Source organism: Phocoena phocoena, chromosome 4 (genome assembly GCF_963924675.1).
Source record: "Phocoena phocoena chromosome 4, mPhoPho1.1, whole genome shotgun sequence".
In the NCBI taxonomy this organism is placed as follows: Eukaryota; Metazoa; Chordata; class Mammalia; order Artiodactyla; family Phocoenidae; genus Phocoena; species Phocoena phocoena.
The window spans coordinates 107638723-107659874 of record NC_089222.1 but is presented as its reverse complement, the minus strand read 5'-3'; the positions used below and the strand labels follow the sequence as shown (position 1 = coordinate 107659874).

General features: G+C 36.8%; 1 protein-coding gene across 2 annotated transcripts in view; it reads left to right on the top strand.

Annotated features, from left to right (window-relative positions):
- The window catches only part of CADM2 (cell adhesion molecule 2), a 244690-nt gene that overhangs the window by 101759 nt on the left and 121779 nt on the right, over positions 1-21152 (top strand). For both annotated transcript variants that reach the window (XM_065876194.1, XM_065876195.1), the window contains one exon: positions 17873-18043. In XM_065876194.1, the coding sequence (XP_065732266.1) occupies positions 17873-18043 (171 nt within the window). The remainder of the gene's footprint in view (positions 1-17872; positions 18044-21152) is intronic.

The window sequence follows — 21152 nt, the reverse complement described above, 5'->3', positions numbered from 1 at the left end:
TTTAATTAAATTATTGAGGGGGTGCCTTCAAGACGGCGGAGGGGTAAGACTTGGAGATCACCTTCCTCCCCACAAATACATCAAAACTACATCTACATGTGGAAAAACTACTACTGAACACTGGCAGAAGAGCTCAGACTTCCAAAAGGTGCCCTCAGGCGACCTACACTCAGAGGCAGGGCCAAATCCAAAGCTGAACAAAGAGAAAGGGAAATCTCTCCCAGCACTTTCAGAAGCAGTGGATTAAATCTCCACAATCAACTTGATGTACCCTGAATCTCTGGAATACCTGAATAGAAAACTAATAATCCCAAACTTGAGGCAGTGGACTTTGGGAACAACTGTAGACTTGGGGTTTGCTTTCTGCATCTAATTTGTTTCCGGTTTTCTGTTTATCTTAGTTTAGTATTTAGAGCTCATTATCATTGGTAGATTAGTGATTTGGTTGCTCTCTTCCTTTTATATATATATATATTTTTTTTTTTTTCTCTCTTTTTGTGAATGTGTATGTGTATGCTTCTTTGTGTGATTTTGTCTGTATAGCTTTGCTTTTGACATTTGTCCTAGGATTCTGACTGTCTTTTTTTGTTTGTTTGTTTATTTGTTTTTTTCTAGTATAGTTTTAAGAACTTGTTATCATTGGTGGATTTGTTTTTTGGTTTGGTTGCTCTTTTCTTTCCTTCTCTCTTTTTAATTTTTTTAAATATTTTTTTCTATTTTAATAGCTTTATTTTATTTACTTATTTATTTTCTTTCTTTCTTTCTTTTTCTCCTTTTTCTTCTGAGCTGTATGGCTGACAGGGTCTTGGTGCTCTGGCTGGGTGTCGGACCTGAGCCTCTGAGGTGGGAGAGCCAAGTTCAGAACATTGGTCCACCAGAGACCTCCCGACCCCATGTAATATCAAACAGCAAAAGCTCTCACAGAGATCTCTATCTCAACTCTAAGACACAGCTCCACTCAATGACCAGCAAGCTACATTGCTGGACAGCCTATGCCAAACAACTAGCAAGACAGGAACACAAAACCACTCATTAGCAGAGAGGCTGCCTAAAATCAAAATAAGTTCACAGACACCCCAAAACACACCACCAGACATGGACCTGCCCACCAGAAAGACAAGATCTAGCCTCATACATCAGAACACAGGCACCATTCCCCTCCACCAGGAAGCCTATACAACCCACTGAACCAACCTTACCCACTGGGAGCAGACACCAAAAACAATGGGAACTACAAACGTGCAGCCTGCAAAACGGAGATCCCCAAACACAGTAAGTTAAGCAAAATGAGAAGACAAAGAAATTCACAGCAGATGAAGGAGCAAGGTAAAAACCCACCAGATCAAACAAATGAAGAGGAAATAGGCAGTCTACCTGAAAAAGAATTCAGAGTACCGATACTAAAGATGATCCAAAATCTTGGAAATAGAATGGAGAAAATACAAGAAACATTTACCAAGGACCTAGAAGAACTAAAGAGCAAACAAACAATGAGAACAACACAATAAATGAAATTAAAAATTCTCTAGAAGGAATCAATAGCAGAATAACTGAGGCAGAAGAACGGATAAGTGACCTGGAAGATAAAAGAGTGGAAATAACTACCACAGAGAAGAATAAAGAAAAAAGAATAAAAGGAATTGAGGACAGTCTCAGAGACTTCTGGACAACATGAAATACACCAACATTCGAATTATAGGGGTCCCAGAAGAAGAAGAGAAATAAAAAGGGACTGAGAAAATATTTGAAGAGGTTATAGTTGAAAACTTCCTTAATATGAGTAAGGAAACAGTCAATCAAGTCCAGGAAGCGCAGAGAGTCCCACACAGGATAAATCCAAGGAGAAACATGCCAAGACACATATTAATCAAACTATTAAGAATTAAATATGAAAAAAGAATTAAAAGCAGCAAGGGAAAAGCAACACTTAACATACAAGGGAAACCTCATAAGGTACACCTAATCTTTCAGCAGAAGCTCTGCAAGCTAGAAGGCGGTGGTAGGGCATATTTAAAATGATGAAAGGGAAAAACCTACAACCAAGATTACTCTACCCACAAGGATCTCTTTCAGATTCGAAAGAGAAATTAAAAGCTTTACAGATAAGCAAAAGTGAAGAGAATTCAGCACCACCAAACCAACTTTACAACAAATGCCAAAGGAACTTCTCTAAGCAGGAAACACAAGAGAAGGAAAATACTTACAATAACAAACTCAAAACAATTAAGAAAATGGTAATAGGAGCATACATATTGATAGCTACACTAAATGTAAATGGATTAAATGCTCCAACCAAAAGACACAAACTGGCTGAATGGATACAAAAGCAAAACCCATACATATGCTATCTACAAGAGACCCACTTCAGACCTAGGGACACATACAGACTGAAAGTGATGGGATAGAAAAAGATATGCAAATGGAAATCAAAAGAAAGCTGGAGTAGCAATTCTTGTATCAGACAAAATAGACTTTAAAATAAAGACTATTACAAGAGACAAAGAAGGACACTACATAATGATCAAGGGATCTATCCAAGAAGAAGGTATAACAATTGTAAACATTTATGCCCCCAGCATAGGAGTACCTCAGTCCATAAGGCAAATGCTAACAGCCATAAAAGGGGAAATTGACAGTAACACAATCATATTATGGGACTTTAACACCTCACTTTCATAAATGGATAGATCATCCAGAATGAAAATAAAGAAACACAAGCTTTAAATGATACATTAAACAAGATGGACTTAATTGATATTTATAGGACATTCCATCCAAAAACAACAGAATACACATTTTTCTCCAGTGCTCATGGAACATTCTCCAGGATAGATCACATCTTGGGTCACAAATCAAGCCTTGGTAAATTTAAGAAAATTGAAATTGTATCAAGTATCTTTTCCAACCACAACACTATGAGACTAGATATCAATTACAGGAAAAAATATGTAAAAAATACAGACACATGGAGGCTAAACAATACACAAATAAATAACCAAGAGATCACTGAAGAAATCAAAGAGGAAATCAAGAAATACCTAAAAACAAATGACAATGGAAACACAATGATCCAAAATCTAAGGGATGCAGTAAAAGCAGTTCTAAGAGGGAAGTCTATAGCAATACAATCCTACCTCAAGAAACAAGGAACATCTCAAATAAACAACCCAACCTTACAGCTAAAGCAGTTAGAGAAAGAAGAAAAAAAAAACAACAATAAAAAAACCCCAAAATTAGCAGAAGGAAAGAAATCATAAAGATCAGATTTGAAATAAATGAAAAAGAAATGAAGAAAAACAAAACAAAGATCAATAAAACTAAAAGCTGGTTCTTTCAGAAGATAAACAAAATTGATAAACACTTAGCCAGACTAAACAAAATTGATAAACACTTAGCCAGACTCATCAAGAAAAAAAGGGAGAAGACAAATCAATAGAAATGAAAAAGGAGAAGTAACAACTGACACTGCAGAAATACAAAGAATCATGAGAGATTACTACAGGCAACTATATGCCAATAAAGTGGACAACCTGGAAGAAATGGACAAATTCTTAGAAAACACAACCTTCTGAGACTGAACCAGGAAGAAATACAAAAAAAAACCAGACCAATCAAAAGCACTGATTGAAGCTGTGATTAAAAAAAATTAAAAATCTTCCAACAAACAAAAGCCCAAGACCAGATGGCTTCACAGGCGAATTCTGTCACACATTTAGAGAAGAGCTAACACCTATCCTTCTCAAACTCTTCCAAAATATAGCAGAGAGAGGTCACCATCACACTGATACCAAAACCAGACAAAGATGCCACACACACGCACACACACACACACATACACACACACACACACAAAACTACAGGGCAGTATCACTGATGAACATAGATGCAAATATCCACAACAAAATACTAGCAAACAGAATCCAACAGCACAGTAAAAGGATCATACACCATGATCAAATGGGATTTATCCCAGGAATGCAAGGATTCTTCAATATATGTAAATCATTCAATGTGATAAACCATATTAACAAACTGATCGAGAAAAACCATATGCTCATCTCAATAGATGCACCCATTTATGATAAAACTCCCCAGAAAGTAGGCATAAAGGGAAGTTACCTCAAAATAATAAAGGCCATAAATGACAAACCCACAGCCAACATCATTCTCAATGGTGAAAAACTGAAACCATTTCCTCTAAGATCAGGAAAAAGACAAGGTTGTCCATTCTCACCACTGTTATTCAACATAGTTTGGAAATTTTAGCTGTAGCAATCAGAAAAGAAAAAGAAATAAAAGTAATCCAAATCGGAAAAGAAAAAGTAAAGCTGTCACTGTTTGCAGATGGCATGATACTATACATAGAGAATCCTATAAAGGCTACCAGAAAAGTACTAGCACTAATCAATGAATTTAGTAAAGTAGCAGGATACAAAATTAATGCACAAAAATCTCTTGCATTCCTATAAAGTAATGATGAAAAATCGGAAAGAGAAATTAAGGAAACACTCCCATTTACCATTGCAACAAAAAGAATAAAATACCTAGGAATAAATCTTCCTAAGGATATGAAAGACCTGTATGCAGAAAACTATGACACTGATGAAAGAAATTAAAGAAAATAGAAACAGATATCTATACAATGTTCTTGGATTGAAAGAATCAACATTGTGAAAATGACTATACTACCCAAAGCAATCTACAGATTCAGTGCAATCCCTCTCATACTACCACTGGCATTTTTCACAGAACTAGAACAAAAAATTTCACAATTTGTATGGAAACACAAAAGACCCCGAATAACTAAAGCAATCTTGAGAAAGAAAAACGGAGCTGGAGGAATCAGGCTCCCTGACTTCAGACTATAATACAAAGTGACAGTAATCAAGACAGTATGGTACTGGCAGAAAAACATAAATATAGATCAATGGGACAGGATAGAAATCCCAGAGATAAACCCATGCACATATGGTCACCTTATCATTGATAGAGGAGGCAAGAATATACAATGGATGAAAGGCAGCCTCTTCAATAAGTGGTGCTGGGAAAACTGGATAGCTACATGTAAAGGAATGAAATTAGAACACTCCCTGACACCATACACAAAAATAAACTCAAAATAGATTAAAGACCTAAATGTAAGGCCAGACACTATAAAACTCTTAGAGGAAAACATAGGCAGAACACTCTATGACATAAATCACAGCAAGAACCTTTTGACCCACCTCCTAAAGAAATGGAAATAAAACCAAAAATAAACAAATGGGACCTAATGAAACTTAAAAGCTTTTGCACAGCAAAAGAAACCATAAACAAGACGAAAAGACAACCCTCGAATGGGAGAAAATATTTGCAAACAAAGCAACTGACAAAGGATTAATCTCTAAAATATACAAGCAGCTCATGCAACTCAATATCAAAAAAAACAAACAACCCAATCCAAAAATGGGCGGAAGACCTAGACATTTCTCCAAAGAAGATATACAGGTTGCCAACAAACACATGAAAGGATGCTCAACATCACGAATCATTAGAGAAATGCAAATCAAAACTACAATGTGGTATCACCTCATACCGGTCAAAATGGCCATCATCAAAAAAATCTATAAACACTAAACGCTGGAGAGGATGTGGAGAAGAGGGAACCCTCTTGCACTGCTGGTGGGAATGTAAATTGATACAGCCACTATGGAGAACATCATGGAGGTTCCTCAAAAAACTAAAAATAGAACTACCATATGACCCAGTAATCCCACTAGTGGGCATATACCCTGAGAAAACCATAACTGAAAAAGCGTCATGTACCACGATGTTCATTGCGACTCTATTTACTATAGCCAGGACATGGAAGCAAGCTAAGTGTCCATTGACATATGAATGGATAAAGAAGATGTGGCAGATATGTACAATGGAATATTCCTCAGCCATAAAAAGAAACAAAATTGAGTTATTTGTAGTTTGGTGGATGGACCTAGAGACTGTCTTACAGAGTGAAGTAAGTCAGAAAGAGAAAAACAAATACCGTATGCTAACACATATATATGGAATCTAAAAAAAAAAAAATGCTTCTGAAGAACCTAGGAGCAGGACAGGTGACAGACTCAGACATAGAGAATGGGCTTGAGGACACGGGGAGGGGGAAGGGTAAGCTGGGACAAAGTGAGAGTGGCATGGATATACACTACCAAATACAAAATAGATAGCTAGTGGGAAGCAGCTGCGTAGCACAGGGAGATCAGCTCTGTGGTGCTTTGTGTCCACCTAGAGGTGTGGGATAGGGAGGGTTGGAGGGAGATGCAAGAGGGAGGAGATATGGGGATGTATGTCTATGTATAGTTGATTCACTTTGTTATACAACAGAAACTAACACACCATTGTAAAGTAATTATACTCCAATAATGATGTTAAAAAAATAAAATCCTGTAGTACTCTTAAGCTTAAGAAAAAAAATTTCCCAACAATCCCTTCAAGACAAACTGGTTTTAAACTGGTTTTAAAATATGTCTAGGTTACTAAGTTAACTAGACATAGTTACTTTATGTCAGTCTTCTTAAATGATGGGAAAGCTGGTTATCTTCTAAAAATGATGCATTTACTTTTAGAAATTTTGATCTATAAAACTTCTTTTAAACAATAATTATGTAACATATCCATTTGTCCAATATGTCCACTCCAAATGTTTGGCAATAAAGCCAAGTTATCTCATTTAATGCTCACATATTCTCTTCTGTATGGCAAGAGGACCTGCATTCAGCTTACTAACAATGGTGTAAAACAATTAAAGTACCATTAATAACAGTGCTATGGATTGAGAATAAATTTCTTGAATACTCCTGTTGAAACTGTCATCTGATTCTTCAAAATCACTTACAAACCCAGACTCTGAAAATAGTAGCAGAGCTCATGTTCTATATAAACAGCAATGTCTGGTGTATACACAGAGACCCTGTAGCTTTGCTCTTGGCCAGAGATTTAAAGGCCCAAGTAGTTCAGGAGAAGTCACATAATATCCTACATAATTCCCAAGAGATATCTCCAAATTATGAGAAGGTATGATCCTTCTAGTACTGGCAACAAGGCAGAAGCTGTATTTAAATCCCTGCCTTGGGACTTCCCTGGTGGCGCAGTGGTTAAGAATCCGCCTACCAGGGCAGGGCACATGAGTTCGAGCCCTAGTCCGAAAGATCCCACATGCCGCGGAGCAAATAAGCCCGTGTGCCACAACTACTGAGCCTGCACTTTAGAGCCCACAAGCCACAACTACTGAGCCCGCGTGTTGCAGCTACTGAAGCCGGTGCACCTAGAGCCGGTGCTCTGCAACAAGAGAAGTCACCGCAGTAAGAAGCCTGACCACCTCAACAAAGAGTAGGCCCCGCTTGCCGCAACTAGAAAAAGCCCACACATGGCAATGAAGACCCAACAAAGCTAAAAATAAATAAAAATTTTTAAAAATAAAAATAAATAAATCCCTGCCTTGTTCCCAGTGTGGCGTATAGGCTTTGCAATGGATTAAAGGAAACTGGCCCTCTTTAGGTGCAGGTCTGATAGAGAGGGCTACCAAGGACATAGGACAAGATTTGCCTTTATAAAAATGGGAGTATCTTCATTCTGGATCTGTTCAAAAGGGATCAAAATCACCTAAGTGCAGAAAGGAAAAATGTCACAAAAGTTCAGATTACACTGCTCAAGGTGATTAGAACCATTGTGGAGACAAGGTAACTTCTGAAGAGACCTCAACTTAGAGGATTTTCCTTCTAAAAATGTAGTACAAATGTGGCCAGAAACTACAGATATAGAGGCAGGTAAACCTAATATTGTAAATCTGGAAAGATGGATATAGAGATATCTCCTGAGATCTGATATTTTATGAAAAGATTTGTATGTAAAAACGTCCAGATAACTCTTTGCTTTGTTCCGTAGTTAACCTAGGGTTTTTATTTATTTATTTAATTTAAAATTTTTTATTGAAATATAGTTGACTTACAATGTAGTGTTAGTTTCAGGTGTACAGCAAAGTGATTCAGTTATACATATATAAAGATAAATATATACTTTTTTTACATTCTTTTTCATTATTATAAGATATTGAATATATTTCCCTGTGCTATACAGTAGGTCCTTGTTGGTTATCTATTTTACATATAGTATAGTGTGTATACTTTAATCCCAAACTCTGGTTTTTAAATGTATTAATTTGGGGGGCTCCAACAGTCTAACTCACAATTATAGCTGCCATTTTTCTTCATACCTTAGCTCTTAGTGAGATAAAAGATCTAAAATCCCAAATATAAACAGATTGCTCATACATTTTGTCTGATAAAGTTACATAATATAAAAATTGATATAAAATCTTTACTTTGAGACTTCACCAAGAAATGTTCAGGAAAATAACTTTTGTTGAGAAGCATACTTGAGGAATTTTCCCAGGCAGATGTTTAGAAACATTTTTATTACAGAAAATTTCTAACACATGCAATGTAAACACAGTAGTATAATGAGACCTTTTGCAACCACCCACGAGAAGCAACCACAGTTCTGATTACTTAAGAGCAATCTCTTAAATGTCCAGAATCTCCTTTGGAAAAAGATAGAGGAGTGACTTCAAGGATTATGATGAACGTAATTTTACAAATTCCTCTGTTTATTATTTGCTCATACCTTTTGCTTTTGCCGACCATTGTACCAACACATTATATAATACGTGACATGCGTATTTTGAAAAATGTAAATGAAAGGAAGAAATATATGTGGAAACAGTAAAAGTAGAATGTAAGCTTATGGAGAGTGGCAATAAAAAGAGAGAGAGAAAGTTGAGTAAAGTTAATCCCAATATTCACTCACTTTTGGTCATATCACCTATGGTGTCGATGTATACATTATACCCTTGCTCTTCAAAATATGTCTTTGGGCCAGCAGCAGACCTTCAGGCTCTACCCCACAACTATTGAATCAGAATCTGCATTTTAACAAGATGCAAAGGTGATTCAGATGAACATTCCATTTTGAGGAACACTGCTCTAGATCACAATGTGATGAAGTAATGGTGTGACTTGCCAAAGAAGAAAAAAATGGAAACTCTTTAAAACAAGACAGAACAGGGAATCAGCTATGCAATATAAAGAAATTTCTGTTGGTTCTGTAACTGTGAAATGCATCAATTATTTTATAAAGCTAGAAAGAAAAATAAAAATAAATTTTAAGTACTATTTCCTGTTTGGGGGGGAGGAGGTCAGCATAAAATGTGGGGAAAGATGCTATGATTGACTCTTTTCAGTGCTTTTTCCTGTTCATCTTATGCCTTCTAGTAACCCTATAAGCTGTCACATAAGCTAATATTAAAAGCAACAAATTATACTTTTGTTTATTTCATTTGAATGATGATCATTAATATGTTATATACAATTGCTCTCAGATTTTGTGTCCAATTAATATTACATAAAATGATACTTTTGTAAAGAAAACACCTAAAGGAAGCAGATGTGTGGGTTCTTGAAATGCAGCTGTTATTAAAATTAAACAATTAGCAGTGATATTTTGGAATAATTTCTTATATATTGTATAATATAATTATAAAAGTGGTTTGTTAAGAGATCTAAATTTTCTTATACTGCCACTGCTTAGAGCTATGAACAAGAAAACACTGGACATAAATTTATAAGAAAGGATATAAAATATAAAAATGAGGAAACATTTTGTATAAATATATGAGACATTGAAAAGTAAGAGAGCCTCATTTTTTTAATATATAACAAAGAAATATAAATGCATCTATATTATCCTATTTTTTTTTTTTTTTATCACTTGACCTCGTAGCATCCCCTGTCCTGGAACAACACAGATGGTGGAGCTGTGTTTTAAAAAAATTTTTTTTTAAATCTTTATTGAAGTATAATTGGTTTACAATGATGTGTTAGTTTCTGCTTTATAACAAAGTGAATCAGTTATACATATACATATGCTCCCATATCTCTTCCATCTTGCGTCTCCCTCCCTCCCACCATCCCTATCCCTCCCCTCAAGGTGGTCACAAAGCACCGAGCTGATCTCCCTGTGCTATGCCGCTGCTTCCCACTAGCTATCTATTTTATGTGTGGTAGTGTATATATGCCCATGCCACTCTCTCACTTTGTCACAGCTTACCCTTCCCCCTCCCCATATCCTCAAGTCCATTCTCTAGTAGGTCTGTGTCTTTATTCCTGTCGTACCCCTAAGTTCTTCATGATATTTTTTTTTCCTTAGATGACATTTTTCTTTTCTTAGATTCCATATATACGTTAGCATATGGTATTTGTCTTTCTCTTTCTGACTTCATTCTGTATGACAGACTCTAGGTCCACCCACCTCACTACAAATAACTCAATTCCATTTCTTTTTATGGCTGAGTAATATTCCATTGTATATATGTGCCACATCTTCTTTATCCATTCATCCGATGACGGACACTTAGGTTGCATCCATCTCCTGGCTATTGTAAACGGAGCTGCAATGAACATTTTGCTACATGACTCTTTCTGAATTATGGTTTTCACAGGGTATATGCCCAGTAGTGGGATTGCTGGGTCATACGGTAGTTCTATTTGTAGTAGTTTAAGGAACCTCCATAGTGTTCTCCATAGTGGCTGTACCAATTCACATTCCCACCAGCCGTGCAAGAGTGTTCCCTTTTCTCCACACCCTCTCCAGCATTTATTGTTTCTAGATTTGTGGATGATGGTCATTCTGACCGGTGTGAGATGATATCTCATTGTAGTTTTGATTTGCATTTCTCTAATGATTAATGATGTTGAGCATGCTTTCATGTGTTTGTTGGCAGTCTATATATCTTTGGAGAAATGTCTATCTAGATCTTCTGCCCATTTCTGGATTAGGTTGTTTGTATTTTTGTTACTGAACTGCATGAGCTCCTTGTAAATTTTGGAGATTAATCCTTTGTCAGTTGCTTCATTTGCAAATATTTTCTCCCATTCTGAGGGTTGTCTTTTCATCTTGTTTATGGTTTCCTTTGCTGTGCAAAAGATTCGAAGTTTCATTAGGTCCCATTTGTTTATTTTTGTTTTGATTTCCATTTCTCTAGGAGGTGGGTCAAAAAGGATCTTGCTGTGATTTATGTCATAGAGTGTTTGACCTTTGCTTTCTTCTAAGAGTTTGATAGTTTCTGGCCTTATATTTAGATCTTTAATCCATTTTGAGTTTATTTTTGTGTATGGTGTTAAGGAGAGTTCTAATCTCATACTTTTACATATACTTGTCCAGTTTTCCCAGCACCACTTATTGAAGAGGCTGTCCTTTCTCCACTGTACATTCCTGCCACCTTTATCAAAGATAAGGTGTCCATATGTGCGTGGTTTTATCTCTGGGCTTTCTATCCTGTTCCATTGATCTATCATTCTGTTTTTCTGCCAGTACCATACTATCTGGATTACTGTAGCTTTGTAGTATAGTCTGAAGTCAGGGAGCCTGATTCCTCCAGCTCCGTTTTTCGTTCTCAAGATTGCTTTGGCTATTCTGGGTCTTTGGTGTTTCCATACAAATTGTGATATTTTTTGTTCTAGTTCTGTGAAAAATGCCAATGGTAGTTTGATAGGGATTGCATTGAATCTGTAGATTGCTTTGGGTAGTAGAGTCATTTTCACAATGTTGATTCTTCCAGTCCAAGAAAATGGTATATCTCTCCATCTATTTGGAGAGATCTTAATTTCTCTCATCAGTGTCTTATAATTTTCTGCATACAGGTCTTTTGTCTCCTTAGATAGGTTTATTCCTAGATATTTTATTCTTTTTGTTGCAATGGTAAATGGGATTGTTTTCTTGATTTCACTTTCAGATTTTTCATCATTAGTGTATAGGAATGCCAGAGATTTCTGTGCATTCATTTTGTATCCTGCTACTTTACCAAATTCATTGATTAGCTCCAGTAGTTTTCTGATAGCATCTTTAGGATTCTCTATGTATAGTATCATGTCATCTGCAAACAGTGACAGCTTTACTTCTTCTTTTCCGATTTGGATTCCTTTTATTTTTCTTCTCTGATTTCTGTGGCTAAAACTTCCAAAACTATGTTGAATAAGAGTGGTGAGAGTGGGCAACCTTGTCTTTTTCCTGATCTTAGTGGAAATGGTTTCAGTTTTTCCCCATTGAGGACAATGTTGGCTGTGGGTTTGTCATATATGGCCTTTATTATGTTGAGGAAAGTTCCCTCTATGCCTACTTTCTGCAGGGTTTTTATCATAAATGGGTGTTGAATTTTGTCTAAAGCTTTCTCTGCATCGATTGAGATGACCATATGGTTTTTCTCCTTCAATTGGTTAATATGGTTTATCACATCGATTGATTTACGTATATTGAAGAATCCTGCATTCCTGGAATAAACCCCACTTGATCATGGTGTATGATCCTTTAAATGTGCTGTTGGATTCTGTTTGCTAGTATTTTGTTGAGGATTTTTGCATCTACGTTCCTCAGTGATATTGGCCTATAGTTTTCTTTCTTTGTGAAATCCTTGTCTGGTTTTGGTATCAGGGTGATGGTGACCTCGTAGAATGAGTTTGCGGGTGTTCCTTCCTCTGCTATATTTTGGAAGAGTTTGCAAAGGATAGGTGTTAGCTCTTCTCTAAATGTTTGATAGAATTTGCCTGTGAAGTCGTCTGGTCTGAGCTTTTGCTTGTTGGAAGATTTTTAATCACAGTTTCAATTTCAGTGCTTGTGATTGGCCTGTTCATATTTTCTGTTTCTTCCTGATTCAGTCTTGGCAGGTTGTGTATTTCTAAGAATTTGTCCATTTCTTCCAGGTTGTCCATTTTATTAGCATAGAGTTGCTTGTAGTAATCTCTCATGATCTTTTGTATTTCTGCAGTGTCAGTAGTTACTTGTCCTTTTTCATTTCTAATTCTATTGATTTGAGTCTTCTCCCTTTTTTTCTTGATGAGTCTGGCTAATGGTTTATCAATTTTGTTTATATTCTCAAAGAACCAGATTTTAGTTTTATTGATCTTTGCTATTGTTTCCTTCATTTCATTTTCATTTGTTTCTGATCTGATTTTTATGATTTCTTTCCTTCTGCTAACTTTGGGATTTTTTTGTTCTTCTTTCTCTAATTGCTTTAGGAGCAAGGTTAGGTTGGTTATTCGGATGTTTCCTGTTTCTTAAGGTAGGATTGTATTGCTATAAACTTCCCTCTTAGAACTGCTTTTGCTGCATCCCATAGGTTTTGGGTCGTCGTATTTCCATTGTCATTTGTTTCTAGGTATTTTTTGATTTCCTCTTTGATTTCTTCAGTGATCACTTCGTTACTAAGTAGTGTATTGTTTAGCCTTCATGTGTTTGTATTTTTTACAGATCTTTTCCTGTAATTGATATCTAGTCTCATAGCGTTGTGGTCGGAAAAGATACTTGATACAATTTCAATTTTCTTAAATTTACCAAATCTTGATTTGTGACCCAAGATGTGATCTGTCCTGGAGAATGTTCCATGAACACTTGAGAAAAATGTGTATTCTGTTGTTTTTGGATGGAAGGTCCTATAAATACCAATTAAGTCCATCTTGTTTAATGTATCATTTAAAGCTTGTGTTTCCTTATTTATTTTCATTTTGGATGATCTGTCCATTGGTGAAAGTGGGGTGTTAAAGTTCCCTACTATGATTGTGTTACTGTTGATTTCTCCTTTTATGACTGTTATTATTTCCCTTATGTATTGAGGTGCTCCTAGGTTGGGTGCATAAATATTTACTATTATTATAACTTCTTCGTGGATCAATCCCTTGATCCTTATGTAGTGTCCTTCTTTGTCCCTTGTAATAGTTTTTATTTTAAAGTCTATTTTGTCTGATATGAGAATTGCTACTCCAGCTTTCTTTTGGTTTCCATTTGCATGGAATAACTTTTTCCATCCCCTCACTTTCAGTCTGCATGTGTCTCCAGGTCTGAAGTGGGTCTCTTATAGACAGCATATATATGGGTGTTGTTTTTTTTATCCATTCAGCCAGTCTGTGTCTTTTGGTGGGAGCATTTAATCCATTTACATTTAAGGTAATTATAGATATGTATGTTCCTATTTGTATTTTCTTACTTGTTTTGGGTTTGTTATTGTAGGTCTTTTCCTTCTCTTGTGTTTCTTGCCTAGAAAGGATCCTTTAACATTTGTTGTAAAACTGGTTTCATGGTGCTGAATTCTCCCAGCTTTTGCTTGTCTATAAAGGCTTTAATTTCTCCATCAAATATGAATGAGATCATTGCTGGGTAGAGTAATCTTGGTTGTAGGTTTTTCTCCTTCATCACTTTAAATATGTCCTGCCAGGCCCTTCCTGCTTGCAGAGTTTCTGCTGAAAGATCAGCTGTTAACCTTATGTGGATTCCCTTGTGTGTTATTTGTTGTTTTTCTCTTGCTGCTTTTAATATGTTTTCTTTGTATTTAATTTTTGACAGTTTGATTAATATGTGTCTTGGCATGTTTCTTCTTGGATTTTTCCTGTATGGGACTCTCTGTGCTTCCTGGACTTGATTAACTATTTCCTTCCCCGTATTAGGGAAGTTTTCAACTATAATCTCTTCAAATATTTTCTCATTCCTTTTCTTTTTCTCTTCTTCTTCTGGAACCTCTATAATTCGAATGTTGGTGCATTTAATGTTGTCCCAGAGGTCTCTGAGACTGTCCTCAGTTCTTTTCATTCTTTTTTCTTTATTCTGCTCTGCAGTAGTTATTTCCACTATATTATCTTCCAGGTCACTTACCATTCTGCTGCCTCAGTTATTTTGCTATTGATCCTTTCTAGACTATTTTTAATTTCATTTATTGTGTTGTTCATCATTGCTTGTTTCATCTTTAGATCTAGGTCCTTGTTAAATGTATCTTGCATTTTCTATATTCTATTTCCAAGTTTTTGGATCATCTTTGCTGTCATTATTCTGAATTCTTTTTCAGGTAGACTGCCTATTTCCTGTTCATTTGTTAGGTCTGGTGGGTTTTTGTCTTGCTCCTTCATTTGCTGTGTGTTTTTCTGTCTTCTCATTTTGCTTATCTTATTGTTTTTGGGGTCCCCATTTTGCAGGCTGCAGGTTCGTATTTCCCGTTGTTTTTGGTGTCTGTCCCCAGTGGCTAAAGTTGGTTTAGTGGGTTGTGTAGGCTTCCTGGTGGAGGGGACTAGTGCCTGTGTTCTGGTGGATGAGTCTGGATCTTGTCTTTCTGGTGGGCAGGTCCATGTCTGGTGGTGTGTTTTGGGGTATCTGTGGACTTATTGTGATTTTAGGCAGCCTCTCTGCTAATGGGTGGGGTTGTGTTCCTGTCTTGCTAGTTGTTTGGCATAGGGTGTCCAGCACTGTAGCTTGCTGGTCATTGAGTGAAGCTGGGTGTTGGTGTTGAGGTGGAGATCTCTGGGAGATTTTCGCCATTTGATATTACGTGGAGCTGGGAGTTCTTTTGTGGGCCAGTGTCCTGAAGTTGGCTCTCTGACCTCAGAGGCACAGCACTGACTCCTGGCTGCAGCACCAAGAGCCTTTCATCCCCACGGCTCAGAATAAAAGGGGGAAAAAGTAGAAAGGAAAGAAAGAAAGAAAGAAAGAGAGAGAGAGAGAGAAAGAAAGAAAGGGAAAGAAAAAGAAAGAAAGAAAGAAAGAGAGAGGGAGAGAGAGAGGAAGGAAGGAAGAAAGGAAGGAAGGAAGAAAGAAAGAGGATAAAATAAAATAAGATATAATAATGTAAAGTTATTAAAATGAAAAATAATTATTAACAAATTTTTCTTCTTATAAAGTAAAAAAAAAAAAAAGATGGATAGAACCTTAGGACAAATGGTGAAAGCAAAGTTATACAGACAAAATCTCACACAGAAGCATACACATACACACTCACAAAAAGAGGAAAAGGGGAAAAAATCATAAATCTTTCTCTCAGAGTCCACCTCTTGAATTTGGGATGATTCGTTGTCTATTCAGGTATTCCACTGATGCAGGGTACCTCAAGTTGATTGTGAAGCTTTAACCCGCTGCTTCTGAGGCTGTTGGGAGGGATTTCCTTTTTTCTTCTTTGTTCTCACAGCTCCCAGGGGCTCAGCTTTGGATTTGGCCCCACCTCTGCATGTAGGTCGCCGGAGAGTGTCTGTTCTTCGCTCAGACAGGACGGGGTTAAAGGAGCCGCTGATTCTGGGGCTCTCGCTCACTCAGGCCGGGGGGAGGGATGGGTACGGAGTGCGGGGTGAGCCTGCAGTGGCAGAGGCCAGTGTGATGTCGCACCAGCCTGAGGTGCGCCGTGCATTCTCCCGGGGAAGTTGTCCCTGGATCCCGGGACCCTGGCAGTGGTGGGCTGCACAGGCTCCCCAGAAGGTAGGTGTGGAGAGTGACCTGTGCTCACACACAGGCTTCTTGGTGGCTGCAGCAGCAGCCTTAGTGTCTCATGCACATCTCTGGGGTCCACACTGTTAGCCGTGGCTTGCGCCTGTCTCTGGAGCTCCTTTAAGCAGCGCTATTAATCCCATTCCGTGGCACACCAGGAAACAAAGAGGGAAGAAAAAGTCTCTTGCCTCTCCGGCAGGTCCAGACATTTCCCCGGACTCCCTCCTGGATAGCCGTGGTGCACTAACCTCTTCAGGCTGTGTTCACGGCGCCAACCCCAGTCCTCTCCCTGGGATCCGACCTCTGAAGTGCGAGCCTCAGCTCCCAGCCCCGCCCGCCCCAGCAGGTGAGCAGACAAGCCTCTCGGGCTGGTGAGTGCTGGTTGGCACCTGATCCTCTGTGCGGGAATCTCTCCTCTGTGCGGGAATCTCTCTACCCATCAAATACATAAGATTTGATATTATTTTCCAAGTGAAATCTTTGCATAGAGCACAATAGAGAAGCTGAACTTACATTAATTTCTTATCATTGATATATTTATAAATATTTAAAAAAATATTTAATACATGCTAGAATCAAATATTTTATGCATATTATGCAAAAGAAGTCTTTTCATAAAAAGTATCATTTTTCATTTGAAATGAAATGCTAAGAATTCGAACAACTTTCTCCCTCAACTATATTTAAGATCTTGTTAAAAGATATCTTTACCTTAGCCTGTTATCTTGATTTCTAAGCCATTAAAATTGCCCTCTTCTCATCAGCTACTTTAGACTTGAGAAATTTCAAATTAAATGAAAATATTATTAAATCCCTTTTCCACAGAGAACAAATAATCCCTAAGTGCATCATTTAATGATGAATCTGAATAATGCACAGTAAGTTTAAGTATTGATAAGTGAATTCACATCTTGAGGAAAGTATTCTCACTCAGGCTGAAATGAATTCTTCAGCTAAGTGAAGAGCATTTTTCTCAATAGAAATTTCATTGAAAATATAGATAGATAGGTAGATAGATATTTAAGTATTCAAAATGTTTACATGACTGTTCTCCTTCTTTACCAAAGATGACAACTTTCTCATCTTAGATATTCTTTAGCAATTATGTTCACCTCACAGTGTTCATGTTAAAATCATAGCTCAAATACACTGTACTTCCTTTTAGGCATACCCAGATGGTTGTGAAATTGCTCTTCTCAATTGTGCTTATGGTTCAGAGAATTAAGATTATCTTTTAATAAAACTTAAATCTAAAGAAAAGAGATTAATATTGTAAAATGGCCTGATTTTTTAAATGGAGTATAAAAAAAAAAAGTGCTGTGACCTGCCCTTTTATTTCTGTATTTAACTTTTAAAATGTATTTATGAAGTAGTTTTGTTTCTGTTTACTCAAAACGAAATGGATTAAATGCGAAACTAACAAATATTTGCTTTTTAAAATTGGGTAAAGATCAGGAGAAGAGGCTTCCAGTGTGTCTCGAGTAAATGAAATCTGTTACATTTTGAAAGAGAACTTCACAGAATTTAAAATTTTATATTTTATTTTCAGATGTAAAATATTTAAAGGAAGAAGATGCAAATCGCAAGACTTTCACGGTCAGCAGCACACTGGACTTCCGAGTGGACCGAAGCGACGATGGCGTGGCGGTCATCTGCAGAGTAGACCATGAATCTCTCAATGCTACCCCTCAGGTGGCCATGCAGGTGCTAGAAATACACTGTAAGTAAATGCTACTCCATAACTCTTTATTTGGCACCAAATCTCTGCATCTACATTTAAAATCATTTCAAAAATTTCCTGAAGTTACAGCAAATGTGCAGCAAAATCTATAGCCAAATGAAGTAAAACTGACCTCATTAGTATTAATCACATTCAAAGGAAAGGAGTCCTTGCTTGATTATCATTCTTGACAAGGAAGAAAAAGAAAGAAGATATCAGAAGGTTAAAACTCCTAATTATTTTCCAAATTTTGGCCAGGAAGAGCAGTAATTTTGGCCGAATCAGTGAGAAGTGGAAATCTGAAAAAGCCTTGATGAACTTTCTAAATGTAATGTTATTATATGCAAACGTGGCTTACCATCTGTTCTTTTAAAATTATACTATTTTTTTTCTATTTTTAAAAATATGCTAAGTCTTTATGAACACTGGAGCATATCTATTATGTTTTCATTATCAACATCATTATTGTTCACAAGTGATGAGAACATAAATTGGATGACTCCAGTGAGCCTGGGCAGTGCTGAATGCTTTGCTGGCATTATCTCAACTCATGTTATCTCACGTTAGGGCATCATCATAATAGCCTGATGAATAGTTACTGCTCTCTTTACTTGCAATTTATGGATAAGGACACTGAAGATTATAGTGGTTGAGTCACTTGGCCAAGTTCACACAACTAGCAAATGGTCGACTTATAATCATGACGCTTTCATATTTAGCAATGTCCTTGGGATATAGCAGGTGATCTATAAATATTTATCAAAATGAAAATGAATGAATTGAAATATGTAACAAAGTTGAAAAGAGTAGAGTACAAAGAATTTTATTTCTGAATCCTATTACTTGCCTTTTTTCAATATTAGAGATTTTTTTGTTGAGTTTGTTATCTGTGATAAATTATAGTTCAAGTTTAGATTTGTGTGTGTGATGCGAAATTACATTGAACCTTAAAATGTTAACTTTACATATTAGTCTTCTAATATGCCTCATTGTAGTCTGTTTTCATTTATTTATTCAACAAGAATGTATTGAGTACCTACTATGAAACAGGCATTCTTTTGGGCACTGGGGTTACAGAGGTGACCAAAAAAGGACAACTTTAACAAAACAAACTGAGATTGTCTCCAAGTGTCAAACTCACCACTACGACCAAAGCAACAAACTCCAGTTCGCTTATAATACCCACTCTAGGTAGGAGTGACTGAAAAGCAAAATTAATAAATACAACATATAGGGGCTTCCCTGGTGGCGCAGTGGTTGAGAGTCCAGGAAGATCCCACATGCCGCGGAGCGGCTGGGCCCGTGAGCCATGGCCGCTGAGCCTGTGCATCTGGAGCCTGTGCTCCGCAATGGGAGAGGCCACAACAGTGAGAGGCCTGCGTACCGCAATAAATAAATAAATAAATAAATAAATAAATAAAGACAACATATAGCGTGCTATGTATTAAGTCTGTAGGAAAAAAATAAAGCAGGGCGGTGATAAGGAGTGAAGTTAGAATGGAAGTCAAGGATAGTGAATGTGTGTGTGTGTATTAACATATATATATAATGCATTTATATATAAATATATATTTTATCACATATAGTATCACATTAAATTATATCATTACATACTATATAATAATATTATATAATATATCATTTAAATATATTATAATGTTATATTTATATGAATATATTATATAATACATTATACTTTAATATATTGCATTATATATAAATATATTTAAATAAAATAATATTTTAACTAAATTAATATGTTTAAATATTCGAACAAAATATATACATACAATTCATCTGGAAGAACAAGTACAAAGGCCCTGAGATAGGAACATGTGTGTTATTTTTATGTTTCTAGAAGCAGAAAGGGTATCAGTGAGACCAGGGTAGAGTGGAAAGTAGAGAGTATCATGAGAAAAGATCAGAGAAGTACCAGGAGTACCATTCTTTTTTTTTTACTTTTTAATAGAGAAAATATCATTATTTTTTAATTATTGTTTGTTATATTTTAATTATTCTTAGTTTAGTAGTTATTAAATTATTAAAATTTTAAGAATACTTTCAATTATATTAGATTAGTTTCATTAATTTCCTTCCCGTTCTTATTGAGGCAAATTTGAAGACAAACATATTTTAGAGCCCAAACTGAGATTATTTCCAAATTTCAACATTTATTTGCAGTGAGACCTTGCAACAATTACTGAAACTGCTTGAGCTTTGATTATAAACTAGAGAATTAATTTCTGTGAGGTCCAAACTAGACAAGTTTATGGCATTCAGTAAGCCTTCAATAAATATCAGCTGTCTTCTTTCTTAGTTGGTTTGATCTCGGGTGGCCTTGACCTGCAGTGGCTTGAAGCAGGATTTTGGTTCCTGGCTAGAGATTGAGGTCAGTCAATGGCAGTGAGAGCGCTGAATCCTAGCCACCAGACCACCAGGGACTAGTGACCAGTGAAAAGGCGCTGGCCCTTCAGCTGTGTAGAAATGAATTTCCACAGAGATGGAAAGTAGTGAAGCAAGTAAAGTATTTATTAGGAGGAAAAAGAGTACAGTACATGTGGATGAACACATGGGTGGACTCAGAGAGTCATGCCATCATGGTAGTTTGAATCACTTCTATGGGGCATTTCTTCTGGGTTTCCTTTGACCAGTCATCTTGCTTTGCCTAGTTCTGCGTCTGTATTTGGTATATCTCAGGGTCCTCCTGTGTGCATGCGCATCTCTTAGCCAAGATGGATTCTAGCGAAGAGGCCTATGGGTAGTTGACATCACTTACTATGGGTGGCACCCCCTCCCTTTTTGACCTCCAGGGAGCCTTTCTGCACATGTGTAGTCGGGGAGGTCTCCTTGATTTCGAGTATGAGGAATATGTGGTCTTTTATCTGGGCAGGGCCCAGCCTCTTCTCTCGATTGTCCTGCTATTGATATTTTGGAGTTTCTGTCCACAGAGAACAAACTCCAGCTGCTGACCCTGGGGCCCATCTATCTTGTGTCTCAGGTTCAGGCTGCTATAACAAAAACACCATAGACTGGGTGGTTCATAAGCAACAGAAATTTATTTCTCACTGTCTTGGGGGCCAAAAATTCAAGATCAAGGAGGAGGCACATT